General features: G+C 39.4%; 1 protein-coding gene across 5 annotated transcripts in view; it reads left to right on the top strand.

Annotated features, from left to right (window-relative positions):
- Window positions 1–14,985, top strand: part of PPP2R2D (protein phosphatase 2 regulatory subunit Bdelta) — a 31,649-nt gene extending 16,664 nt beyond the window's left edge. For 2 of the 5 annotated variants that reach the window (XM_080403442.1, XM_080403443.1), the window contains 7 exons: window positions 1,673–1,838; window positions 3,655–3,767; window positions 7,499–7,676; window positions 8,542–8,706; window positions 10,174–10,343; window positions 10,439–10,530; window positions 12,852–14,985. In XM_080403442.1, the coding sequence (XP_080259568.1) occupies window positions 1,673–1,838; window positions 3,655–3,767; window positions 7,499–7,676; window positions 8,542–8,706; window positions 10,174–10,343; window positions 10,439–10,530; window positions 12,852–13,131 (1,164 nt within the window). In that variant the 3' untranslated portion in view covers window positions 13,132–14,985. Of the gene's footprint in view, window positions 1–769; window positions 1,443–1,672; window positions 1,839–3,654; window positions 3,768–7,498; window positions 7,677–8,541; window positions 8,707–10,173; window positions 10,344–10,438; window positions 10,531–12,851 lie in introns of those variants that run through there. The other 3 variants (XM_080403444.1, XM_080403445.1, XM_080403446.1) reach the window with 3 other exon arrangements.
- The last annotated feature ends 907 nt before the right edge of the window (window positions 14,986–15,892 follow it).

Here is a 15,892-nt window from a genome sequence, read left to right as displayed (position 1 = left end):
GTGTAGATTTTAGACTGGGTTGACCAGGTTAATAACAACTTAGGATAGTTGTAAAATTTCCCATACACCTCCAATCTGAGAAGGCAGGCTGAGATGTTGTACGCCGTGCCCTGAACTCATATGACATTATTTCAGCTCCAAGCAGCTGATTAGTCGAACCAAATGTGTGAGTAAAGAGTGGAACCTCTGCCTAGTGCCAGAAAAGGCAGCTTGCACAAAATGCAGGGGACTGGGTAAGTACTGTAGATAGCTATACTGAATAGTGTTAGTTGAGAGGATCCTCTCCAGAATTCTTAAAAGTTAAATGAAAGTAGGGAGTAAAATAATGTAAAGCCTCAGAATTAACTAAAGCTTCATACTTGTGAGACACTGCAGGAAAAGTAACCTAGCTGAAATAACCTTAGCGAAGTAGCCAGGTCAAGCATGGAAGCATAAGGAAGTGTTAGAACAAAGGTTACCTTTGCAGCCTCATGTTGGCCTAGTAGTCTGCAGTGATGGGAGTCACTGCTGTGTTCTTCACGGTAACGAACCGTCAGTCCATGTGCAGGGTAGGCTGTTCCTGCACCAATTCTTGCCTGCCTTTGCCAGTAAGTGGTTTGTTGCTTCCCAAGTGAGTGATTTCCAGTTGTGTTTTATGTAGGTTGTTTATTCAGAAGTTCTGAGCACTGCAGCTCTACAGGTGGATCTGCTGATCTCCAGACATGAATCACTAGCTAATGTGAACTTACTTGATAAGCCTGATAACTAGTTGCCTCAAATGTGATACTGCAAATCTGTGGAGACTTGTGACTTTGATCTCTGTTCCTTGCTACTGCATCTACCAAATGAGGATAATACAAAGTGATCTTCTAGTTCTGTGAGTGGAAAGGTTGTTAGTGTGTTTGTAATAGTCTTTGGTACATGACGATGAGCACTATGTAGAATGAATTGGATGAAAATGTGTTAATTCCAGCCTTCGAGTTGCTACAATAAAAAAGAAGAAGGTTGTCAAATCTAAATTATAAACCTTGTTGCCATTTTTGGATACTGTGTGTTTTAAAATGAGTAGGGGAGGAGCTAGATCTAATGCTCATACTTGATCTTACTGTGCCTTCAGCAGAATGACTTTGTGCAATCATGTTTTTATAAAAAATATAGTTAGTTACTCCATGTCTAATGTCCTTTAACATTTATTTCCTAGTCTGGAAGCCCTGCTTTATATCCACATTGTGGTGATTAGAGGATTGAGATTTGGAAAAGGACGGGAATGGAAATTAGGCAAAGTGCAGAAACTAATCACATGGAATCGGTGGTTTAGGATTTACGACATAGCTAACTTCTCTGCTCCAGTTCTGTTGAAATCGCTTGGGAGAGGTAGCGTAGCCTAGACCTCTTCCAAGCAAACACAGGAACGCCTTTGCAGACAGCATGCCTCTTTACAGGGCTTTGATATGCTTTGTTCTGTGAGTACACACATATTTATATATAAAGATACATTTTTATACAGGAAGTCTGTGTGCACTGTATTGATAGTAAACTGGGTACAGTATCGTAGAGTAAACATGTAAAATTCATCAAGATGTGTTGTAAAAACTTCGCTTTCTAATTGACAATTTCTAGTCATTAGTTTGTATGTACAATTCCTAATGAACCAAGTAACATCAGCTTCAAGAAATATTATGTTTCCTTGCAGAATAAAAGCCGTCCTCATTCTAGGGGAGAATATAATGTTTACAGTACCTTTCAAAGTCATGAACCTGAGTTTGACTACTTGAAAAGTCTAGAAATTGAGGAAAAAATAAATAAAATTAGGTGGTTACCACAACAGAATGCTGCTCATTTCCTGCTGTCTACAAATGGTAAGGATGTTTTATTTTTGCACAAAGAACTTTTACTGTGATTTGAATATTATCTCACCTCTGATCCACTTGTGGGGTGTTTTTCTGGAGTGTTTTGGGGTTGTTCTAATGTCTTCTCTAATTATATGCAAAATATGTTTGGATTGTAATACACTGTAAATTACTGATTTATGAATGTAAAAATAACGAAGCAGCAACAGAATAGGCACAGTTCCAGAGCTACCTTCTGTGGATATACTGACCATGCTATCAATTTACAATCCCTGTTATTCTGCTTTGTAGGTTTTGTGTAAATGGGTTCCCAGTATGCTGAAATATAGCAGAAGTTGAAATTTGACTTGATCATCCTAATTTTGAAATACTTCTTTTTTTGTGATCCCAGATGCATTTTTAACAAAAACACTTGAAACACTGTGGTTACAGTGCTCTTTTTTGCTTTTCCAGTACCAAAACATCATGTGTGCTTTGAAAAGCAACTGTTTAAAAAACCAACAGTCACTCTAGGAGGAATATATTTATACCATTTTCACTGTGTATCTTAGAATACATAAAAGCAGTGCAGAAATTACAAGTTGGAAATCACAAGTTTTCATGCACTTTGGGGGTTTTATTTCTTCCAGTATTTTAGGAGTGGTTATTAGTTATTAGGTTTGTATGAGTATTAGCTCTGTTTCATTTTGATGCATCGTAGAGCAAGCAGTAAATGTAAATGCAGAATTAGGGACACGGGTTAGTGGTGGACTTGGCAGTGCTGGTTGGGCTCAATGATCTTAAAGGTCTTTTCCAACCTAAACAATTCTCTGATTCTATGGAAAAACTTGCTCTTACTGTCAGAGGAATATGCTTGTTACTAACAGTTTGGATCACTTCTCACTTTGTACTTAAATAACTTCATATAGAGGCTGATATTCTGCCTGCTGTATGAACTTTTAAAAGCAGGAATGACTTCTGTCTACTGGACTTTGAAATTAAACTAATCTTGCTTTAATATAAGCCTTACTAAACTTAAAGCAGTCTTTAAACTGTGTCATCCTAAGTGCTTTAAGGATATGCAGTAGTTTTAGAAGGACAAGTTTGTTTCCAGTCAGCTAAGAATCTCACTCTTAGTTTATTCTTACTTTCTGCACTTGGAAAGACTTCCCCTAGTAAAGACCCAAGAAGTACGTCTTTGGACATGGAACCCTAAAATAATGGGGCAAGTCCGCTCTCACTGCCTTTGGCTGTCTCTTAGCAGACACCTGGGACAAACTTGGTTTTCCTTAAGGTAGTTAGTGTAAGTAACTCATGGGTTTGTTGGTGTTTTTTCCCTAGTATTTGTCTGTTAAGAAGAATTTAGATAGTCGTAGAGGGCTTATGGGTGAATTTTGATAATAGGCGTGTGAAACTTCCCTTGTGAAGGGTCATTTTGTTGAACAGTAGGCGTAAGGCCTTATTGTTGAGGCAGAAATTTGTATTTTATTCAAACTGAACGTTATATTGGAGTTAAAATGAATCCAACTTTTTTTCTTTTTTGCTGATATTTTCATGTGTTTCCCATCTGCACCCTCCAAGTACATGTGTCTGGTATATTTGGTTTGTTTGTTTTTCATGTGTCAATTCTGCTAAACAGTACAGCTGAAGGCAAGGTACTTCAAGTAACCTAGGAAGGACTGTACTCTGTGTTACATTGTTGTTTAAAGGATTCCATCAGGGTCCTTTCTGTTGCAGGCAGTGGAAACCTAGATAGATAAATAATGTCCCCTCTGCTGCCTCCGTTACTTGGTGATTTTTGTTTTGAGTTTAATTCATTCTCAAGCATGTGAATTTTTGGTTTTAGATAAAACTATTAAATTATGGAAAATAAGTGAAAGGGATAAAAGAGCCGAAGGCTATAATTTAAAAGATGAAGATGGAAGACTTAGGGATCCTTTCAGAATCACAGCACTACGGGTATGTTTCAGCTCTTTGACTTTAAATATCTTTTTGCATGTACTTCTCTACATTTGTACTACCAAAGTTGTCAACTGATATGTGTAGATCAAAAATGATGATTTGGTCAAGGTCATTGAAAACTTTTATAAAAAAAATGGAGACACTTTATTTACATACATATATACACACACACGCATAAAACTATTAAATAAGGTTCCTCTGGAAAACTTGAGGCAAACTTTCATGATTATAATATTATACTGTTAGTTTCCCAGTAGTATGGTTGTTTTTTTCCCTGTGGAACATCTTAGCGTATTTAAAATGGATTTGAAAATTAAACTTTTTTAAAAATATTTTATTAGAGGCTGCCTTTATCCACCTCAGTATATTCAAATTTTAGAAAAAGATATACTGATTTATTGACATCAATGAAATATAACAAAATGTTGTTATTCAAGCCTGAAAACAGAGCATTTTGGAGTAGCTGGGGCTGCACTACTCTATACTTGGTTCATAGAAACCATGGACTCATCTTGCTATGTTCTTGAAATAGTCTAATGTCTTAGTGTGACATGAAGTGCAGGGAGCACATTTATTTCAGAGATGCATAACATACTGACTTCCTGGCTGTGTCTAGTCAGCAGAAGATAGCGCTGTAGTGTCCGTGCCAGTGGCTGGTAAGGAGCACTAGGTGCCCAGGGGAATCCTCATATCCTCCCGGAGTGCTGCTCTGTGAAACTGGCAGGTAGGGTGCTTCGGTTTGGCTTAAAGCGTGTACTGTTGTGAATTTAGGAAGAATTTGACGTTCATTGTGTTGGCAATTTTTTTTTCCTCCTCAGTATTGCTCATATTAATTTGTTTGGCCTTTTTTTCTAAGAACAAGATTCAAAAATTTGAACAGGGTGCTGGGTATCCTGTGGTTAGGTAGAAGGTGTTTTTGTCAGAGGCAAGTTCTGAGCATTTGGAAAACCTGATGTATACTTGAATAGTCTTGACATTTTTCCACTTGCGTAGCAATGTAGTTGGTAGGGTTACTGCTCCAAACTTGGGATCATTTAAAACAGGAGCTCAAGAAATAAAATCATGTGGAGTTGGGGTTTTTCATCGTTTTTTTAATGTTGTTATTGTTGCCATAAATAGGACTTGAACAGAGGCTGTCACTACTTTCTAAACCAGTGCCACTCCTGATGCTTCTAGGGACTGTGCAGCTGTGGGGTTTTGTCAGGGGTTTTTTTGCCTTGCTTTTGCTTAAATTGGATATTTATCTGAAGCTTTAGGTCTGCATGAGTTTAATGTATAATCATGTTGGGGAAGGATGTTTGCTTCTGCTGGAAAGTTTTTCTATTCAGTGTGTGTGAGCCAAAATCTGATGAAAATATCTAAACCCAAGGAAATAAATTATGATACACTGTGGCTCCCCAGTGGCTGGGAGTAGGTACAGATGAAATTGTGGATTCTACAACCTTGCCCTTACATAGGAGTAGACCTGTCTCTCTGGGAACACAGAGAGTCTAGCATATGGACTAATGGTTTTACGTGGTGCTGGCTCTATCACTGAAGGAGTTTGTTAGCATCATCTTTAATCTTAAACACTGTGATATATTTAGGAGTCATCAGGCTGGATGGGGAGAAGTAACAAAAAACAAGAACCTCTCTCTTAAAAGTTAGTCTTCTAAATTTGCTGCTTTTCTGGGAAAGGAAGGTTAGGCTAAGCTGCTGACCTTGCTGGACACTACAATGAGCCAAGTCTGAGCAACAGTTGGCAGAAGGGGAAAAAACCTTGCCTAGAGTTACATTCATATGTTAAAATTATCAGGTTTTAGAGATCTAGGTTATATGTACCTTGGACTTTTATGGGCTTTGTTCGCATATGTTGTTACAGAAATATAATCTCCATTTGTTCATAAAGAAATAGACATGGAGGAGAAGCAGCACTTCAGAGCTGCATCCTTTGCATAGAAACATGGTATTCTAAGTACCATTCCTGATAATGCACATTAATACATTTTTAATTTCACAACCAGGCTAGGAACGCTCATGTGGTGAGAGGGAGATTGTGTAATAAAAAGTAATGGATTAATTTTAATCATTACAGTTTGATGTAAACAGACTGAGATAAACATGGCAAGAGCAATTACAGAGCTCTTGGATTAATTTGTTTCTTGTTCCAGGAAGACAGATTATCTTGGACACTGTCCTAACTTTTTTTCTTGGTTGGATGATGTAAGTTAGTGTTCGGCTGAATTGTGTGGAACAGCACAGGACATCCTTGGGCAACCTTAAACTATGCATTTGCTGGCAGGTGAAAAAGAGCTAGAGGGCAGCTTAGTCCACCTGACCCTGACAAACCATGGCAGCCTTCAGATCAGCTATTTGTGGAAACAGGGCAGGCAGCTTCCCAAAATCGTACTGACTGTTAGTGAACAGATTGCGGATTTCCTTTGCAAATTGCTCTTACCAATTTCACAGGCACCCTTCTAAGATATGAGGGTCATTTTTAAATGTTTGTTTCAAATGAACATAATTTTCAAATATAGTTATAAACATATGCCATTTTCCTGTTGGTGAGGTACAAAGCCGCTGTGTTTGACAGGTAACTTCAGCAGAAGTCAGTGTCTGAGGCTTTGTGTTGCTAGTATGCAAAGTCAGCATTCACAGGTGATTTTATTACTTTTCTTGCTCTGTGGATTTCAGAAATGTTTAGTCACAAGATCAAAACAGAATTCTGTGGCATGCAATTAATTGTCATAACTAACACACCTGTGGTGTTCCCCAGGGCTCAGTACTGGGGCCGGCTCTGTTTTATATCTTTATCAACGATCTGGACGAGGGGGCCGAGTGCACCCTCAGTCAGTTTGCAGGCAGCACCAGGCTGGGTGGGTGATCTGCTGGGGGGCAGGGGGCTCGGCAGAGGGTCTGGGCAGGCTGGGCCGTGGGGCCGAGGCCACTTGTGTGAGGTTCAAGCAGGCTCAGCGCCAGGTCCTGCCCAGGGGTCACCCAGCCCCCGCAGCGCTACGGGCGGGGGGCAGAGTGTCTGGGCAGGGCCTGGTGAGAAAGGGCCTGGGGGGGCTGGTCAACAGCCGGCTGGGCATGAGCCCCCCGTGTGCCCGGGGGGCCAAGGGGGCCATCAGGACCAGGGCAGTGACCATCCCCCTGTACTCAGCACTGGTAAGGCTGCACCTGGAACCCTGTGTTCAGTTCTGAGCCCCTCGCTACAAGAAAGACATTGAGGTGCTGGAGCGTGTCCAGAGACAGGCAACGAAGCTGGCGAGGGGTCTGGAGAACCAGTCTGAGGAGGAGCAGCTGAGGGAACTGGGGGTGTTTAGCCTGGAAAAAAGGAGGCTTAGTGGGACCTTATCACTCTCTACAAGTACCTGAAAGGAGGTCATTGGCTGTGGGGTTGGTCTTTTCTCCCAGATAACAAGTGACAGGACAAGAGGAAACAGCTTCAAGTTGCACCAGGGCAGGTTTAGATTGGGTATTGGGAAGAATCTCTTCACTGCAAGGGTGATCAAGCACTGGAACAGGCTGCCCAGGGAGGTGGTGGAGTCAGCATCCCTGGAGGTGTCGATATGGTGCAGGAACATGGTTTAGTGGTGGGCTTGGCACTCACAGTTATCGGTTGGACTTTATGTTCTTGAAGGTCTTTTCCAACCTAAATGATTCTATGACTCTGTGGTACTAATAAATATCTTCTGAATCAGAAATCAGTTTTATGTCAAAATTGACTGTTCTTTTTCATGTTTCAGGTGCCAATATTGAAACCCATGGACCTAATGGTAGAAGCAAGTCCCAGAAGGATATTTGCAAATGCACATACTTACCACATAAACTCTATTTCAGTCAATAGTGATCATGAAACATACCTTTCTGCAGATGACCTAAGAATTAACCTATGGCATTTAGAAATCACAGATAGAAGTTTTAGTATCCTTTTTTATTTGTTCGCTGTGAATACTGAGGCTCATCTAAGTTGTGTATGTTTAAGAGAATCATTTTAATTTTACTAATTAGAATCTAGGGATTGAAATACAGGGGTTTAACATCTTGGAGGTTTAATACAGGGCAAACAGGCCTTGGGGTGCTCTCATTCATTCTTGAGTGCAAGTATTCTTTCAATGGAAAACTGCCGGTTGAAATATAATAGTCTGATTTCTAAAGAGAAACTGAGGAATTTTGGGAGCATCCTTTTTTTTTTTTTTTTTTTTTTGTGGAGTTCACTCAACTAAGAGTTGAAGGATTTGAAAAGTAGATCCTTTGTTACTGTAGCTACTTTTTCCAAACTTTAAAGTCTCTTAACTAAGTGACCCTTCTCTTTAAAGAAAACAAATTTCTTTTTTTTTTTTTTTTTGTCAAGTGATATCATTAACTGCAGAAGTAATTTGCAAATCTTTTTGCAAGCGTTTGTATGCAAAACTAATAATACATCCTACATCAACAAATCTGCAGTAAAATAAAAGTTGCAGAAATACTGACTATTGAATGGGTCATATGCAAGTTCTCTAAAGCTTTAGGTAAATAGATGAAGTATATTCATTGTTCAGTAGGAAGCATTAAAAAGGAGGCTTGAGGGGAGACTGAAATTCTCTCCAGCTTCTGTTAAAAGTTGACTTGTAAAATCTGGCCTTTCAGTTTTTTAAATCTGCTCAGGTCACTTTGTGTAGATTGTACACAGTGGCAGTTAAGATCTTGCCCTGGTTTTCTACATGGTATTGTTAACATTTTTCAGTAATTATCTGCTAGAAGTGATTTGAATGTGAAATGTTACATGCCTTTACAAAAACCTTCCCAGATATTGTAGACATTAAGCCTGCTAACATGGAGGAGCTGACAGAAGTGATTACTGCTGCAGAGTTCCACCCTCATCACTGTAATGTGTTTGTCTACAGTAGTAGCAAAGGAACTATTCGTCTCTGTGACATGCGTTCTTCAGCCCTCTGTGATAGGCATTCAAAATGTAAGTTAGGACACATCTTTGGTTTATGGGTTTCTTGCTTTGTTTTCATGCAAGATAGAGTATATAGGTGTTCTGCTTATAAATAAACATACCAAGTTCTGCTTATTGGTAAAGAGCATACAAGGTAAGGGGTGGTAGTTTTGTAGAATGGAACATTTTAATTGTCTTGTTCTAGGCCATCAACAAGCAGAAGTGTAGCATGAGACAATTGACGATCTGACTCTGCTCCTGTTTACCCATTTATGCATCATAAACTGATGGGAACAAGTGCTTTTGGCACCAGTGAGACCTGTCTTCTGTCCAGACTCAGTCTTGGTGCTTCTCAAAGGTATCTGCTTATCAAATGCCAGTTCAGGGCAGTTTGTTCACCTTTGTGCATTAGAAACTGGGCTGATGCTGCCAGAATCCATTTGCTTTGTGACCAGAGCTCCTAAGATGGAACTAATTCTTAAGAATATACGCTGCATTTGAAGCAAGTTGCCAGGGGTGAAAGGTGAATGAATGCTCACTAGTCTGCTGAGCCATGTAAACCTATGTAGATGATGAATGTTTTCCTGTTGAAGTGATAAGGGTAACTGTCTGTGCCTTGCACGCAGCCTCTTTTGTTTCTTGTTCACCACTGTAATAGTTGTGGTTTATTAGTATTACTAGTCCCATGGGGTGACCTACTACTATACTGCTATTTGCAGGTAAGCTTTCTGTAGTGCAGCTAAGGTTTTCTTGTTGGTGGAAGGAAATATTTGTGCAATGGGAAATGTAGAACACAAGGCCACTTCATCCAGTTGACTTACTATTGCATGAAGTCACGTAGAAGCACTTTATTTTTTTAACTACTTGTGACTGACTAACATCCTGTTAGAAGGGGTCTGTTCAAAAATGAAATAAATAATTCTCGTTAGCTTGTGTCATGAAAAGTTGACTTCAAAGATTGACTCTTCAATTTAAATAGTGCATTTCTTTATCTGCTTTCTAAAACCATACAAATTGCATTTCAAATGTAGATATTAATATTCAGTAGGTTGTGTTGTACAACTTTTTTCAGATCTAAAGAAAAGTATGTTGTACAGTAGTCTCAAAATGCACAGGTCGCGCATTAAGATACTGTGTTTAGGATGCTGATGATTTCATCTGCTCTTGTTCAACATGACTTTTAGATCAGCTGCAATGTTTACTGCATCCACGTGCTGTATTTTAACTTTTTTTCCTCTGATTCATCCCTAAGACCTGTGAATTGTAGTTTGCTAATGCTGTGTTCCAGCTGAGAATCTTGCAGATAGGCATCTAGCAATCTGATGTCTAAGAGCATAACACTGTTTAAGAAGAGATTATTTCTAAAAAGTATTTAACAGCAACTTTCTTTAAAAAGAAACCAGTATATTAATTTTTAATTGTTCCAAATACTAAAAAATGTTCAAAGCTGTAAAACTTGGTGTTGGTTTCACTTGTAATTGTGTCTTCTGTCTACAGTTTTTGAAGAACCTGAAGATCCTAGCAGCAGATCATTTTTTTCAGAAATAATATCATCAATATCTGATGTAAAATTCAGTCACAGTGGTCGATACATGATGACAAGAGACTACCTTTCTGTTAAAGTGTGGGATCTCAATATGGAAAACAGGCCTGTAGAGACATATCAAGTATGGTGTTTAAATTTTCTTAAATATCCCTTCTTTTCCATTTTCTTCTTCTTCTTCTTCTTTATATCTAATACTGATTTAAATGTTCCAAAAAGGTTCATGAGTATCTTCGAAGCAAGCTTTGTTCCCTTTACGAGAATGACTGCATCTTTGACAAATTTGAGTGCTGCTGGAATGGTTCTGATAGGTAAGTTTTGGGCTTCGTTTGGGCTTTGTTTTTTATTTTTTCCCTCAGCATTAGGCATTTGGTTTCAATTGTTGAAAGCCATAAGCAGTAGTTAAATTTAAGGATGTAATTAATTACATTCCAATCAACTGGGTTTTGTTATTTTTGGGGGGCTTTTTTTGGGGGGGAGTCGGGGCTGGTTTTTGGTTTGTTTGGGTTTTTTTGTTTGGTGGTTTTTGGCGTGTTTTTTTGGTTTTTTGGGTTTTTTTTTCAAAAATACTTCAATCTTCCACCCTCCAGCTGAAGAATTAGAATAAACTTTTGTGTGTCAGTTTGCTTCTAATATGAATTGTTGTGGAAGTTTTATATTGTAAAGACTGGCCATTTCAAGCCATGAAAATGTGACTGTTTCATTTGTGAAGTGTATAGAAGAACACGCAGTCAGTGTCTTGCAAATTGTCTTTCCATGTTTTCTGTAGGCTAAAGAAGATAAAACCCCATTAGATAATAACTCACACTTGTTGCAAACAGTGGAAACTTATGTCTTGCCTGAAAGTCATGGAAGCATTATAATCAGGTAGCAAAGCCACTGTATTGGCACACATAGTGTATGTTTCCTGTCACTAGCTATGGTAATATTAGCTACCTGTTAAAATGTTTTCAGAAACCATGGATAAGATCATGGCAGATCTGGATCTTGTATCTGGATGCTTTGTATTGGCTTGCCTTGGGGGGGGGGGGGGTGGGGATTCCTGGTTTTTGTTTTTTTTTTCATATATTTATATGTGAAATACTTAAAACAGTGACTTGTCTGCTACCAGATGATTGCAAGTTGTTCGATGAAAAGGTATCAGTTTTGATTTTATGGTGATAGGATCAGCATGTGAAACAAGATTTGTCCTAAATCTATCAAATATTGAAGAACAAAAGACCTGCCACGTGGTTTTACATGGGGACAGTGATCAGGGAAGTCTAATCTCATAAACTCTGTACAGGAGTCAGCGAAAAAGTGAAACCTACCTGCCTTGCTGTGCAGTGATAGTTCAGATTGCATGTGTACTGCTACATGCCACTTGCGTGCTTATTTCTTAAGTAAACAACATGAGATAAAACTGGTGGCTCTAAATGTCAGGTTACAAGTGATCGAGGGTGCAAGTGGCTTTGAGTTTTTGAGGGGAGAAATCATACTGTGTTGTCAGTTTACAGTAAGAAAAAATCACTACCAATATTTATAGTATCTAACATAAAATGGATAAAAGAAGTGGTGTACGTTTTTCACTAACTGAAATGCAAAGAAACTGACCCTTATTTCTGTGAGGTTTTTTCATGCAACTCCAGTCAGTGTTTTGGGGGCCGAAGGGTGGGGAACGGGGAATGACAAGTCAAAGCCAGGTAGTCTAATTTGAATGTATTCTAAGAACGTGAGTTGTCATGGCAGTTGCAGTTCTCACCTCCCTTTTGACAAGGAAAAAAATAACTTCACTCAGTACATTTCCAAGTACAACCTGAGTGGTGTATGTTGTGGTAAGTGTCTCATTCTCCTCCTAGTCATTAATTTTTTAATGCCATTAAGACAATGTGTATCAGCAAATAAGATGGAGCAGGGTGAGGTGGTTGTGATTTTAACAAGCTGTGGGACTTGTGCCGTGTGGGAAATGGCTTTTCCAGTTTCAAGCAGTAGAGGTAAGTGTTCAGTACAGAAAATAATGAATGATTTAGCCTCAATTTCAAGTTTATTTTTGTAAGACTTATGAACAGTCTGTTCATTAGAAGTTAGATATATTATTTTCAGATGCAGATTTTTTCTCTGCCTTGTTCAAAGGCAAGTTTGATACTGCACAGAAACTCAGAATTGTTGCTGCAGGGCTGTATCAGGGGCTCCTTTGACTGATTCAAGACAATCTTTTGTAATGAATCCATGGGCGTGCTTGTGGTCAGTGGGTGCTCGGGGCAAGGGAGGGCACTTTCATTTGTGATAGTCTGCTGAAATGAAGCAGTTCACCGTGGCTTCGCATCCGCTGTGACTTGTTGCTGTGGGATAGAGCAGCAATAGGAAAACCTGCTTTGCTTGCATAAAAATGACCAGAGCCTGCTGCTGAGTGCCAGTGGCAGGAGCAGGGGACCAGGAGAAGACCTGGAAGAGGAAGTGGTGGTGTGGAAGCAGTGCTGAGGTCCAAACGGAATTGAGCAAAGGTATACATCGGAGAGCAGAAGAATGTAATGCCACATGTTGGTCATGAGCGTGGTCTGACAGTCACCTTGTAGGGAAGAGAGAGAAGATGGGGGTTGAATACTGTTTCTGGAAATGTAGTAAGATCTGCCTTTCTTCCGCTTTTCAACAGTGCTATCATGACTGGATCTTACAACAATTTCTTCAGAATGTTTGACCGAAACACACGACGGGATATCACTCTAGAAGCATCCAGGGAGAGCAGCAAACCTCGTGCCATCTTAAAGCCACGTAAAGTGTGTACAGGTGGTAAAAGAAAGAAGGATGAAATAAGCGTTGACAGTCTGGACTTCAACAAGAAGATTCTTCATACAGCATGGCATCCCATGGAGAACATCATTGCTGTAGCTGCCACCAATAATTTGTATATATTCCAGGACAAAATTAACTAAAGATGACTCACTTGAGGACAGAGTTGTCGTCTTACGTAGCTAAGCTCAGTTGTTTATCTGTAAAAGAGAAGGCCTTGTTGTCCTACCAGTGAAGAACATTGATGCACTTACTTCCCTTTAGGTAAAGGAGAGGATCTGGCCTGGTTTTTGAGCTCACGGTGTAGTTCTGCCTTCAGTGGGGGTAGGGAGCGTCAGTCGCAGCTTTCTGAGAGAAACCCTCTAGAGGCAGAATTGATTGACGGTGCTCAATGAGGCCAACACTCAAAACAAATGTATTTATTTAAGTCTGAGCCTTCCTTTCCAGTTGATAGACCAAAAATTTAACACCCGAGAAGAAAAATTGTCATAAAAATGTAATTTCTATCTCTCGCGCTCTTTCTCAGCTGTAATATTTGGGCCTTTCAAAACATATATTGTGCTTAATGCCTGTAAACATTCCTCCTCTGGCCTGGATCTAGGCTTAAGTGTTTTTACCTTTGAGCACTTAGGTAGGTCTTGAGTTGGGTTCGTAGACAGGTTTCCATGGATATTTACTCACCGACTGTATCTATAACCACACCTTCTGGTGTAAACCACTTAATAAAATAACAAACTATAAAAAAGTGTTTTTAAATCTCAAGGTATGTATTCAGTCTTTTTATTTTTTTATTGCATGTACTGAGATTGCGCAAAATAATTCTGATGGCCAGATTTAACAAAGTTTGCCCCAAAACGTTGACTTTTGGCAGACTAATACAAACTTTTTTGTGTAGTATTTCAGATTCTAAATTTAGAGTTTCCATGAAATCGTTAAACTTTTAGTTTAAGTTGCACTGATTTTCTTGTAAAACGCTGTCTGTGTACAGAGTAGGAGAAGGAAAAGGGTAGCAGAAAGACATCCACAGCCTTAATAGAAAGTGACCACCTTGCACAGAAGGGAAAACAAAACACTTAAATTTTTCTTCTTTGAAGATAAAAATTCAGTTTATTGATGCATCTCCATCTTAGATAGACATACCTTATGTGCATTACGTTTTTTAACGTTTTTAGTATTTGTCATGAAGATACAGTTTATTTTAAATATTGGGCATAATATATTTGTATTTCACATTGCAGTTCATGCCAGAAAAGAAAACCAACCAAAACTATCTCAATTATGCCGAGCAGCAGTGCAGCTTAACACGTTTTAGCACATCCCCACTTAAACACCAAGATACTGGGAGACACTGAGGCCACAAGCTGGTGTTCACTGTGTCCTTTTTTCTTGCTAACTTCTTTTAAGCCTTAGGTACTTCTCTTTTTTTTTGTTCTTTTTCCAAAGAGGCCTAAAATGCACCAACCTTCTCTTCACCTTGGAGTAGCCAGGGTGAGTGTTCCTGAAGCTGTTGCAGCACGGTTTAGTAGCATCGAGTAGCTAGACATTACACCCTATGAAATGTGCCTGCAAATTAGAAATTCTTCCTGACAAACAAGATCCCCTGAGCTTCCTGAAGGAAACACAGAAGTGCGGTTTACACTCCATTTTCCTTAAAATTGAAGGTGTATTATGATTACTGAAGCAGATCTGCATATGCAAGAGCAAAATGTCTCCGTTCTTACCCGCCCAGTTAATGTCCATAGAGTGCCACTCTTGTTCACAGTAAGCTAGTAAGTTCAACTAACTTTGAGGTTCTACAAAGAAGTTTAAAAAAATCTTATACTGTATATTGGTTGTGACACTATTTGAAAATCTTGAAATGTGGAACTTCTGGGTCACTAAGGGATTAATTTGACCTTGTTCCTAAAATACATAATAGAGCTAATACGATGGGATTGTACATACTTGTTCAGTTATTTTGACCAAAAAGTTTAATAAATTTTAAATGTTTACCTGGACTTGCTCTGTGTATTTTGACAACTTTTTCTTCTGTTTGTGAGATAATCGGCCAAATGAGCCAACCTGAAGATTGTTTGTATTTCCATTTTAAATGGTTAGTTTTTGAATGGTCATACCTCTGACTCAGAAAGTTGTCTGTTCATATTCGGTGAATATATTAGTGCTGTCTATTTTTGATCTATTTTTTCAGCAAATGTAAGTGGAATATGAGTAAAAAGAAAAAGGATATGATGAAATCTATTATATAAAACATGATTTGCTTGTACCACTTTCAATTAAATAGTTTTTGATGATTCATGAAATTTTTATCATTTCATTTTATCCAAAACCAGATTTTATTGTCAATTTGATAAAATTATTGTTTTCTCAGTTACTTGCCCCAAACCGCCCTTGACTTCTGGGGCCGGTTCGGGAGCACGGAACGTGCAGTTCCAGTACCCCTGAGGGTTCGCTCCCAGGAGGTGGGACACGTCTCGCATCGAAGCGTGGCGGGGTGCAGGGATGCTGCGGCAGGTGCAGTGCCTGGCTCTAACATAGGACAAACCCCCGGGTGCGCCCTGGCGGGTTGGCAGCTGTACCCAGGTGTGGAGCTGCTGCTCGGCGCTCCCCAACACCGAGGTGACGTCAGGCCTCGGTTGTTTGTGAGGAAACGAGCGCAAGAGCCAAAGTGTGTGCTAGAAACTAGATGGGGAATTTTTGAGACTTGCTTTAAACAGTGGCTAATTTTGGAATGATGAATCCTTCACCCCAGCTAACTGGGGCTTGAGCCAGCACTGTATCGAAGGCAGTTTCTCTGAGCCCGACTTTGGGCATAATTGTCACCTCACAAGACTTGTGTGTGTGTTTTAGTGTCGGTGTAGTTCTCCAGTGAGCAGGAAGTGAGGATCTGTGATAGCTGTGACCACT

This window comes from Falco punctatus (assembly GCF_963210335.1).
Source record: "Falco punctatus genome assembly, chromosome: 9".
Classification (NCBI taxonomy): domain Eukaryota; kingdom Metazoa; phylum Chordata; class Aves; order Falconiformes; family Falconidae; genus Falco; species Falco punctatus.
Note: the sequence above shows the minus strand (reverse complement) of the source record. Positions and strands in the feature narration are given on the sequence as shown.